At 50.4% G+C, this 12465-nt stretch overlaps 1 protein-coding gene across 1 annotated transcript; it reads right to left on the reverse strand.

Moving 5' to 3' along the window:
* Positions 1-1847: 1847 nt before the first annotated feature.
* Positions 1848-10340, reverse strand: LOC142219241 (zona pellucida sperm-binding protein 1-like). Its single transcript, XM_075288187.1, has 12 exons — positions 10169-10340; positions 8878-8999; positions 6165-6432; positions 5939-6082; positions 5092-5267; positions 4916-5013; positions 4707-4828; positions 4050-4239; positions 3658-3775; positions 2789-2870; positions 2069-2149; positions 1848-1996 (listed from the first exon to the last, which is right to left on the reverse strand). Exons 1-12 carry the CDS (start codon positions 10338-10340, stop codon positions 1848-1850), a joined length of 1722 nt encoding a protein of 573 aa, XP_075144288.1.
* Positions 10341-12465: the final 2125 nt, after the last annotated feature.

Raw genomic sequence — 12465 nt, forward strand, 5'->3', positions numbered from 1 at the left:
ACACACGGCTGCACCCTCCCGTCCGTCCGACACACGGCTGCACCCTCCCGTCCGTCCGACACACGGCTGCACCCTCCCGTCCGTCCGACACACGGCTGCACCCTCCCGTCCGTCCGACACACGGCTGCACCCTCCCGTCCGTCCGACACACGGCTGCACCCTCCCGTCCGTCCGACACACGGCTGCACCCTCCCGTCCGTCCGACACACGGCTGCACCCTCCCGTCCGTCCGACACACGGCTGCACCCTCCCGTCCGTCCGACACACGGCTGCACCCACCCGTCCGTCCGACACACGGCTGCACCCGTCCGTCCGACACACGGCTGCACCCGTCCGTCCGACACACGGCTGCACCCGTCCGTCCGACACACGGCTGCACCCGTCCGTCCGACACACGGCTGCACCCGTCCGTCCGACACACGGCTGCACCCGTCCGTCCGACACACGGCTGCACCCGTCCGTCCGACACACGGCTGCACCCGTCCGTCCGACACACGGCTGCACCCGTCCGTCCGACACACGGCTGCACCCGTCCGTCCGACACACGGCTGCACCCGTCCGTCCGACACACGGCTGCACCCGTCCGTCCGACACACGGCTGCACCCGTCCGTCCGACACACGGCTGCACCCGTCCGTCCGACACACGGCTGCACCCGTCCGTCCGACACACGGCTGCACCCGTCCGTCCATCCGTCCGACACATGGCTGCACCTGTCCGTCCGACACATGGCTGCACCCTCCCGTCCGTCCGACACATGGCTGCACCCGTCCGTCCATCCGTCCGACACATGGCTGCACCCGTCCACATGCATGCTTCCCTGCCCAGCCCTTACCCTCCCAATAACAGCACCGCACAAGGTGTGGACAAGAATTCTCAGAAGACATTCCTCTTAGAAAGAACTTTATTTCAAGAAACACACAGCAAAAAGTACAAAACAACATTTGCTGGAAAGGCTTTAATCATACCAACATTTTATAGGTAAAATATACACTCTAGTGGAAAGGCCAAAGCATTAAAAGAACACTGGTCCTGTGGGGGCGGTCCACACAGATTAGTCAGGCTCCGCCCCCGCAGAACAAATAACAGTATCAGTCTAGGCTGGCGTGTTCCTTTGTCTGAAAATTCCAAAGTCAACTGGGTCAGGCAGGGCAAATTATCAGTTACATCTAGAAGATGGGCCGAGCCTTGTGCACCAACCTGCGGTAACACTAGAAGTCTCAGCATGCTGGGACTTGTGGTTCATCACATTAAAGAGCATTGCATTGGTCCATGTAAGCAGAGACTCCTGAGTCTGGAGATGTCAGCGGCTTCCTATACTGCCCTTTGCTAGTAGGACTTTAATACAGACATAAAAATGGACCATTTCAACATCGGTTCCGCCTGCAACCCCCCATTTGAGTGCATGAGGCCATGGGCTACTTTACATGGCCAAATTTACTGGCAATTGGTTCGGGCTAGTGAATCCGGCAGATACACATACAAAGTTTCCCCACCTGAACATGACTTGTAGGACTGCACATGGTGCAGGGCCTTGGGGACAATGTAGTAGGCATAACACCATCTCCATATCTAAAAGGTTATTAAAGGATCGGTGGCGGACAGACCACTGGGACCCCCCAGAACCTGACAATTGGGGTCCTGCATTATCCTATCTGATTGGTGCAGGGACTGCCGGAGAAGGCCTCAGACAGCACCTGGCGCTCTCCGGTAATAAGTGGAGGCCTCCACCATGTCCTTACACAAAAGCAAAGAAACTCCAATCCGACTACATCTGAAAGAACCGAGTCCGAGCGGTTACCAATGAAAGCGTAAAATGGGGCCGTCACGGGTGACAATTGTATTTATTTAGGATTTGACATCAAATTTGGGACAAGACGTCATAAAACCACTTTTGACTTTAAGAGCAAAGGCTAGAAGCAACATCATAAGGAGGGACGTAACAGCGAGGAGGATTCCCGGGAGAGCCGAGGTCAAGAACTGGCGAGCGGTCAGACCTGCGGAGACAACATCTGTGAGAACGGCGGTGTGGTGTTATACAATGGGCGTCCGCGTCACGCTTTTGTTACCTAGTTTTTCGTCCTGTTGGAGGACAAGGGGTCCAGCGCTGCCCATCCCATAGACGGAGAGATCCGTCGGAGCACGACGACCTTGAAGGAAGAGAATAAAGGTCAAGAGACAACCAGCAGGCCCAATGGAGGGAAGGCCCAATGGAGGGAAGGCCCAATGGAGGGAAGGCCCAATGGAGGGAAGGCCCAATGGAGGACGTGTGGGGTGGGGAGATTTGGGCTACCTGCACAACATCCACCAACAGGAAACAATTGTAGTGAGTCTCATCGTTTACCATAGACAGTCATGTAACATCTGCAGACCAAACATTCCCTATCCCACCATACAAAACACGGGTAACCGACCATAAGGGGGTTCTCCCATTACTCACTACCTAGAGGGATGTCTGATATTTGGGGTACTGGGATCCTAAACAATAATGGGGTCCCAAGTGTAACCCGTGTGAATGGCACGGTGATCCCCATACTCATCCACCATTTAATTTCCCTTCTATGAGATTTCCAAAGATCTCCACCCCAGAAGAGAGACCCTGGCCAAACAACTTCAACTTCTTCAGGTTCCCCAGGACTAGAGACATGGCCGCTTTATTCCAGGAACAGTCATCTGACGCTGCAAATCATCTCCAATAAAGTGAATGTGGCAAGGCTGCAATACCGCACACAGCCTATGGACAGAGGTGGCGCTGCTTCTGACTGGAATAGCCTGGGTCGTGTACTTACTGCGTGTGAGGTCAGCACAGTCTAAGGCACAGCTTTCAGAGGAGGACGGCAGACACACCGAGACGCTACAGAAGAAATACACCTGCGAGAGAAAGCACAATGGTCATGGATGATGAAGAAGCCGTGAGGATTTAGGGTCAGGGCGGATTTAGAGACCTATCAGATTGGTTGGGGTGTCGGACCCAAAGTAATCAGCAACAACTAGACAGAGAATGGAGCAGGAAGCAGACAGGGCTGAATAGAGTCACATAGGTCCTGCTCAAGGGAATGCAGTAACCTGGTCTGACCACTACACCGAGAACAGCGCTGTCTGCTTCCTGCTCCATTCTCTGTGTATTGGCTGCTGATCGGTGAGTGTTCCGGTTTCAAGTCCAGATAAGGAACAAGGGGTGTCAGAACCCCAACCAATAGGATAGTGGTTACATATCCTTAGGGCAAATCAGCACAATTTTTAAAGCCCAGAAAATCCCTTTAACTTGGTTCTAACATTACTGATTTGACGACATCTTCTGTCTACAGGTCTTGAATGTTACAGTGAAGGGGGATGGGCGAGTGTCCCCAGACATAGGTTAGGGCCACCTGAATCCGTTTCCCCACTTGATTCGCTGCCTCAATATCACCTGCAAAAAATGTCAGACCTGACCGTAATCGTGTATACTGGGCTGAGCATCTTGAGAGGAAGGCGAGGTCACAACTTATCTGATCCTTCAGCAGGTTCCATACATTGTCATCACTCTCGGACTCATCAATCTGCAATCACTATCAGTAAGACTCTGCAATGTGGGTGGAAACAGCAACAACTACATGGAGTCTATACGCTGTAACCCCCGAGTCACTGCGCAGAAGCCATGTTTTATCCCCCGTCCTACCTGAGTGTTGTATGGAAAGCCAACAAAAGTGAAGGCAGAAACCGCAAATCTCCGATAGCCTGAAGGGACGGACGCTGGCAGAATCTTGGTCAGGGTGTCATCTTCTGAAAATGGACATCTACAAGACAGGAGAGTCCGTCATACACGTATGAGTGGCAACAGAGATGGAGAAGAAGAAAACCCAGATAAGGTGACATGGAAAGAATCAAAATGCGCCCAGATAATCCTGCTATCATGTCTGGCTAGGACATGGCTGATGGTCTCGGGGAGTCGTTCCTGAGCCCTTAGTAACGCCCCTGTTGTCCTCATCCTCCTCCATTCTTATAGGACAGTATTTTGTTTGCATTCTATACATGACCATCCAGAAAACAGAGCTCTACACAACAACTCACCCATCTTGGATGACAGGCCAACGCACAGTAGACGCTGGATCCGTACTCGGGGCTCCCCAGCATTGGTGCAGGCGGAGGTGCAGCCTGGGATCAGAAGGTTGGAGAAGTCTGGCCTCCAAGAACACCAGCTCCCGAAGTGGAATCTGCAATGGAAAGTCCTCTGGTGCGTAGAAGGAGGAAAACGATGGACCTACACCAAAGTGTTACAAGAAGGGATTCTTCTTAAATACCTGGATGGAAAAACATGGCCGCTTTCTTCAAGAAGTGCTACCATAATTGTCCATGAGTGATGTCTGGTATGGACTGAGCTGGAATATCACACACCCCTGGGAAATTAAAGGGCTATGGATGGTGCAAAAAAAAAAAAAACCCAAACCTGCCTCCACCTCTATGGAAGATAATAGGAGACATTTCAGACTGCAAGGAAGATTGCTCCAAAAATTTTAAGGGTGAAGATGTTCTCCGTTATGGCTAAGCAAGAACACATGGCCAGCTAGGTCTTCATGAACATGGGAGACCACGTATGGCTTGCAGGGGCACTAGGGGCACTAGGCCCTGGTCATTGGGGCTTTCATCATTAGACAACCCCTATAACACTGCAGCTCAGACACGTAGGGAGCCCTGGAAATATTACTAATAAGTCCGCGGCCTGGTCACCTCTAGAAATGCGCAGCTCCACGCTCAGGACTCCAGTACTGGTCACCGTTGGAGGTTGCGGGGCCAAAACCACCAGAGAGACATTTGACAGGGTGTTATTATACAGGCACTGAGACAAAACCCTGGAAGGGATCACAAAAACATTATATAGACATCATAGGGTGGGGGGACTCCGACCTGAAACAACCAAAATCTTACAAAACACTCACGAGAGGCTGCTGTCCCGGGTGATGGACCCTAAGGGGGAGACGAGAACGTCTGGCTTTGCAGTTAGAGACAGTTCATACATTGGACGTCCTTGGAAAAACTGAAAGAGACAGACAAGGCTGATTCAACAGTCTCCATGCAAGGTGACCTCTAAAGGGCGTACGTAATATCTCCTCACCCGACGAGCGCTGCAGGACGAGAGGTCGCCTTGAAATTGCAGAAAGTCTCCCAAGATTGTAGGAGGGGGACACGTACCAGGGCCGAGAACAACTGAAGATAATCGCAGTGGTGGGCTGGTGACGTGGCGAGACAGGATCAATTGGAAGAGTCCATCAGGGAAGCAGTGAACGGTTACTGAAGGAAACATGGTAGAAGAGAATAGAATGCGATTATTGGATCCACCATCAGTCTCCGATGTAGCAGTGCTGGCCATGCGCTGAGCTCGACTGCATCTTCGGAGTAGCCTAGCTGAGTGCACAGCCAGCTCTGCTACATCTCGGCATAGCAATGCATTGACCAGCGTCGATTACAGAGTATAGAATTCGGCCAATCAACGCTGGTTCTGCCGGTGGAGGCGGAGTCTAAGATCGGTCCACAGCAGTCTCCATTCTGGTCCGATCTTAGACTCCGCCTCCTCACAGACGAGCCTCCAGCAGAACCAGCATTGATTGGCCGAATGCTGTAGTCTGTATGACATTCGGCCAATCAACACTGGTCAATGCATTCCTATGGGAAAAAGTCAGCTCCGGCATATCGCAAGCTGACAGGGATCCCGACATAATACAGTGATTTGGGCTTGTTAGATGCCCCCAGACATGCTCCCCCTGCTGTCCCAGTTACATTGCAGAGGTGTTGGCATCATTTCCTGGGGTGTCATAGTGGACTTGGAATGGTGGGATCCCCTGAAACAAAACATTTTCTCCCATAGACTATAATGGGGTTCGATATTTGTTCCAATAGTCCAATATTGAGCGGCTATTCGAAATGAATATCGAATATTTTACTGTCCGCTCATCTCTACTCACCAGTATGTCCATAGTAGCATGGGACGATGGTATCTGTAGGGTCATGGCAGCAACGATAATCTAAGCACATGTCACGTGAGACTGTGGAATTTAGGCAAGTTATCTTCCCCGTTGGAACTGAACACTGCGATGGAGTCAACTTATCTGTCAAAGGACAAAAAAACCCCATAGGTATCAAAAGGTAGCGGCAGGAGGAGGACAACAGCGGACAGTGAGGTGAATATACCGGACATGGGTGTTGGCACTGAACCCGTAAGCCTTGGCCGTGTTGTCACTTGGTCCTCTGGTGGCGCGATTATCACTGGAGGACTCTCCGTTGTTCCGTACGGTGTAGTTCTGGAAGGTTGGCCAGTCGTAGACATTCTTGTCTTACTTGGTTTATGTGTGCGACTTATTACTTTTGGACGCAAAAGTTTTGGCTTAGGGCAAATTAGATTCAGGTCTTCAGAATTTTCACGGCCAACCAGTCTCACGCGAAGAAGCCACTCGCCATCCTACAAGAAGAACAACAAGCAAACTGGTAGGGTTTGTAGATCCAACTCTCTGAAATAAAATAGTTTTATAGAACTTCTGGGTCATTTACACTTTTCAGACATTTGTTCGGATTGAGCAGCAAAAAGACCTTTGGTGTATCTAAGACTTGAAAGAACATCTCCATGTGTGACCACGGACCTGGCCAGCACACGAGGAGGTATGGTAGACAGTCACGTCATCTTCTACACACAGGAGCTTCTCATTTTGAGGCTTTTGCCCTGTTCCAATCTGTTTGTAACCAGTCCTATTACTAGTACCAATCCCCAAAACACATCCTCTGTACGGTGTCAGTGGTGGAGATCAGCAGACATAACACTACATGGCACCCAAGTCACTGATGGCACTGAGACTCACAATACCGGGGTGAACAATGGAGCAAGGAGGCAATGGCTCTACCCTAACCATTGTGTCTAACGACAGGTGAAGTCACGATGGCCATCCAGGATATCTGCCAATTTTCAGGAATCTGTAAAGTCTCCCCATTTTTTATTTTTTTTTTTGAGTATAAAAAATTTCAGTAGTATTGGCAAGGTTGGCCATCCAAGTGCCACAAGCAGCTTAATGGCTGGAGGTCCCGGTGTTACAGATCTATCCTAAGGATATCCTGGTCCCAGAAAACCCCTTTAACAACCAGGCCATCTTTGTGCTCATTGATGGCTTCCTTGGCACCTCTGCAATGCAACTGGGACAGCAGGGGAAGCATGTCTGGGGGCATCTAACAAGCCAAGTCACTGTATTACGTCGGGATCCCTGTCAGCTTGTGATATGCGGGAGCTGACTTTTTACCATAGGAATGCATTGACCAGCGTTGATTGGCTGAATGTCATACAGAGAACAGCGTTCGTCCAATCAACGCTGGTTCTGCCGGAGACTCGTCTGTGAGGAGGCGGAGTCTAAGATCGGACCAGAATGGAGACTGCTGTGGACCGATCTTAGACTCCGCCTCCTCCGGCAGAACCAGCGTTGATTGGCCAAAGGCTGTACTCTGTATGACATTCGGCCAATCAACGCTGGTCAATGCATTCCTATGCCGAGATGTAGCAAAGCTGGCCGTGCACTCAGCTCGAATACTCCAGAGATGAGCCGAGCTGAGCGCACGGCCAGCACTGCTACATCGGAGAACCTCTGAACCCTGCTGCACACTCAGCTCTGCGGAGATGTAGCAGAGCTGAGTGTGCGGCAGGGTTCAGCGGTTCTCCAGTGTAGCAGCGCTGGCCGTGCGCTGAGCTTGGCTGCATCTCTGGTGTAGTCGAGCTGAGGGCACGGCCAGCTCTGCTACATCTCGGCATAGGAATGCATTGACCAGCGTTGATTGGCCGAATGCCATACAGAGTACAGCATTCGGCCAATCAATGCTGGTTCTGCCGGAGGAGGAGGAGTCTAAGATTGGTCCACAGCAGTCTCCATTCTGGTCCGATCTTAGACTCCGCCTCCTCACAGACGAGTCTCCGGCAGAACCAGCGTTGATTCGCCAAATGCTGTAGTCTGTATGGCATTCGGCCAATCAACGCTGGTCAATGCATTCCTATGGGAAAAAGTCAGCTCCGGCATATCACAAGCTGACAGGGATCCCGACCAGATAGAGCCCCAAAGAGCTGGTGAGTGACATTCCCCCCTAAATAAAGGTAACCCCTAGCTAACCCTGCCTGTACATCTGTCCCTGTCTCACAGTCATATAGTTCAGTCTCAAATTAACCGGATATTAAATCCACCATTCGTATAAATTGGAGGTTATCTGATTTTGGCCGCCAATTACTTTTTCTGACTTTTTTCCGATGCCTCCGTTGTTGTAGTTCCTGTCCCACCTCCCCTGCGCAGTTATTGGTGCAAAAAACGCGCCAGGGAAGGTGGAAGGGGATACGAATTTTTACTGAGTTTGCCGCCTGGTGTTCAATTGAAAACAAACATCTTGAACGGCCTGATATCTGATCAAACATGTACTCGATCGAACGCTGTTCGCTCATCTCTATCTACCACCAATAGCGGCATCTTCCGCCATTGGGCAAACAATGCACCTGCACTGAGCCCTATGGTAGTGGGGGAACCTTAGCCAACATCAATGAGGTGCCAGAAGTCTGGTTTCTCTACTGATGACGAAACAAGAACAAAGATCTCTGCTCTCCTCCATGTACAAGCAGCGGGAGTAGAGCCGGGGTAGTGAAAGCCAATGGAAGAGGCTGAACACAGACTTACTGCACCCCACTGTGCTCTGCAGATCTAGGGGGGCCTCGTCTGTGTCAGTGAGAGGTTTATCCAGTGCAGTGGATGTGCAGAGACCCCTTTGTACCCCCCCCCCCCAACATAACCCCTTTAAATGCACAGTAAGATGGTAACAGTATTATAACAGTACATTGTAACGTGTCACGTGGGTGTATACAGCCGCCACCACCCCGAGTGTAACCCACCTTCCGGACAGAGAGGCATATGGAGTAAGGAGAGTAAAATACACTTTCACCATTTGGGCCTTGTGTTGAGAGAAGACATTTCGATAGACAACCTTGTAGATCATAACCCATATCAAACTCATCTGTGGAGGAGAAGAGAATAACTTGTAGATAACACAATACGTATCCACCGAGATCTCTAGCCGAGGGCCTGACAAGCTGAGTATATCCCCGATACAGATATATAGGGGGCCTGACAAGCTGAGTATATCCCCTGATACAGATATATAGGGGGCCTGACAAGCTGAGTATATCGTCTGATACAGATATATAGGGGGCCTGACAAGCTGAGTATATCCCCCGATACAGATATATAGGGGGCCTGACAAGCTGAGTATATCCCCTGATACAGATATATAAGGGGCCTGACAAGCTGAATATATCCCCTGATACAGATATATAGGGGGCCTGACAAGCTGAGTATATCCCCTGATACAGATATATAGGGGGCCTGACAAGCTGAATATATCCCCTGATACAGATATATAGGGGGCCTGACAAGCTGAGTATATCCCCTGATACAGATATATAAGGGGCCTGACAAGCTGAATATATCCCCTGATACAGATATATAGGGGGCCTGACAAGCTGAGTATATCCCCTGATACAGATATATAGGGGGCCTGATATTCTGAGTATATCCCCTGATACAGATATATAGGGGGCCTGATATTCTGAGTATATCCCCTGATACAGATATATAGGGGGCCTGATATTCTGAGTATATCCCCTGATACAGATATATAGGGGGCCTGATATTCTGAGTATATCCCCCGATACAGATATATAAGGGGTCTGATATTCTGAGTATATCCCCTGATACAGATATATAGGGGGCCTGATATTCTGAGTATATCCCCCGATACAGATATATAAGGGGTCTGATATTCTGAGTATATCCCTGATACAAATATATACGGGGGCCTGATATTCTGAGTATATCCCTGATACAGATATATAGGGGGCCTGATATTCTGAGCATATCCCCAGCCAGTCACACACACGGAGCAGACTCGGGGTTCATTCAGTTCAGTTTTTCATTCCACTTCTAAAATTAGGAAACTGCACCAATCCTCACCCCCTGTGTGAATATTCCCCTACACCTGATTATAATTTTGCAGATTTTTACACCGTCTACTTTTTCACCACCTTTTAGCATTTTGCGCTGAATATTTGGCACCTGCTACATCTGTAAGACCCCAGACCACCAGGACTACGCCCCCACCCCCCAAAACTACATAAGGAAACTCACCTCGAACTTGGAAGAAGACTTGTCCCCCTAAGTAGCCAGGGGCCACATGGAGCTGCACCCCCTCCTCTCCACACTTATAGTCTGCCCCAGCGGAGGTACTACACGATCCAAGCAGGGGCCACATGGACAAGAGGAGCAACCACAAACCATCGAAAAACTTCCAGGCCACCATTCTGTGGAGGGAGGGAGGGGGATTTCTACAGGCAGGGGGTAAGTACCATGTACCCCTGAGTGATGCCTGTGTATAAGAGGAGCGAGTCCCACCTCTGGGTCATATATATAGAGTAAGGGGTCAGTGGGTGTCGGCGGCCTGGGGCAGGTCATTTATCACTAATTACCCCCAATCATGTGGCCTGTTCTTTACCCCACCTGCCGTTAATCAGACAGAGCACCGGCGCCCCCTAGTGGCCACCTTGGGGTACTGCATGGCATGGTCAAATCGCTCACCTAAAATCCGACGTGTGGTTGTACCACAAAATGGCGCCGTAGGGCAAGAAAACCATGGCCGCCATTAACGACTTGAAAGCCAAAACCATTTACATTAAGGGCCTAGCTACAGGAAGGGCCGACACAAAGGGGCAGGATTTGGGGGTCAAATGACCCCAATGTAGGCAGTTTGTGGGAGATCTATGGTACGAAAGCGGCGTTCCCAGATGGGACAGTGTCCTAGTACTGAGGCCTCGTCACTACCTAACAGGCGCAGCGCCATACATTGTACAGCCAGTGACCGCGCAGTGTCTGGCGCATAGGCCATTTTAGGATGTGACAAGTAATTGAATAGGATTAATATAATTGATGTAAATGTTAATTCTTTGCATAGATTTGTGTCTTCTGCTTGCACCATCGTGTCCTGCAGTCTGTGTAAGAAGGGATCGGTGACTTGGAAGGTGCAGAGAGAACAGAAGGGGCTTTCTTAGGAGATAATATTGATGATGGATCCTTGGAGGGGTCTGACACCCGGCCCCCCTAGTAGTCAGGTGTTTGAAAAGGTCACAATACTTGGATGAGCGATCCCCTCCTTACATAGCAGGCACTGCCCTGTATATCGGATAGTGCATCTACCTGGTATTGCAGTTCAGCCCCATTCTCTTGAATGGGACTGAACTGCAAACAGATCACTTGAACGATGAATGTGACATCACAGGCCGGTGAGTTAGCTGCAGCATCCATGGCTCGAGACTCCATTCATTTGAGCCTAATCATGTATGGGATGCCAATGCTAGGTCGGGGCTAGCCGCGCAGAGTTACGTACCCCGATATGTGCTGACATGAGAGCGCTCGCTGCAGTCATTCCCGGCCCATGGATGTTACGTGACCACAAGCCGCCTGTATACAGAGACAAGGGGGGCCATGTGAGCGCCAGGGTACTGCTAAGGTTAGTCTTCTCCTAAATAGGCCCCCCAGCACGAGGATCAAGATGACAGACTTTTCTTCCCTATTGAATTCAGTAGGAAAATCTACAGCAAATCTGCTCAACATGTGATAAAAACGGACGTGATGTAGATCTACAATTCCTGACCGCAGATCAAAGAAAAAAAATCCATTTTTTTTGGTTGCTTTTGGACAGACACGAGCATGGGGTTATTCAATGTTTGTGCCCTTAAGAGAAAAAAAAAAAGCAGAAATGGAGCCATTTTATTTTATTGTAACAAACAGATGTAAAAACAAGTCTTAGGCTTTATGTGCATGACGTGTCACATCTGCATTCGGGATTCCTTTCGGGGAGTGCCCCCCCCACAAATGGAATATACAAGCAGTGAGCTTATGAAAGCAGACAGACCTCAGTTCTTAACCTGTAGGTCGCGACCCCGGCGGGGGTCGAACAACCAAAACACAGGGGTCATACCTCCCAACCATCCCGGTCGGCATGTCCCAGTTTCAACTGGACGCCGATAAGTTGAACACACAGGCGATTAAAGCAGGAGCTGTCACAACCGGCTCCTGCTCTAGCGCTGCGGCTTCTGCACGTGTAGCCGCGATGTGATGACGTCACATCGCGCCTACAACTATATGAGTGAGCGAGACTGTGGAGAGAGCGGCGGGGGAGTGTTGGAAGGTGAGTGTAAGAGGTTTTATTTGTTTTAAACATTAAGGTGGAACATAATGAAGGGGCAGATGAAGGGGGGGATGGCATGACACTGGGGGCAGAGATGGGGGTACATGAAACTGGGGGCAGATGAAGGGGGGGACGGCATGACACTGGGGGCAGAGATGGAGGGGACATGAAACTGAGGGCAGAGATGAGGGGACATGAAACTGTGGACAGATGAAGGGGGGGTACGGCATGACACTGGGGG

This window comes from Leptodactylus fuscus, chromosome 10, assembly GCF_031893055.1.
Source record: "Leptodactylus fuscus isolate aLepFus1 chromosome 10, aLepFus1.hap2, whole genome shotgun sequence".
NCBI lineage: Eukaryota > Metazoa > Chordata > Amphibia > Anura > Leptodactylidae > Leptodactylus > Leptodactylus fuscus.

Excerpts from the sequence above, each read along its gene's own strand:
- LOC142219241 (XM_075288187.1), bottom strand. The coding sequence starts at position 10,340 with ATGGTGGCCTGGAAGTTTTTCGATGGTTTGTGGTTGCTCCTCTTGTCC. Across the intron at positions 6,083-6,164 it reads AGTGCCAACACCCATGTCCG|ATAAGTTGACTCCATCGCAG; the intron begins GTATATTCACCT and ends GTCCTTTGACAG. Across the intron at positions 4,829-4,915 it reads ACCCGGGACAGCAGCCTCTC|GGTTTTGTCTCAGTGCCTGT; the intron begins GTGAGTGTTTTG and ends GATCCCTTCCAG.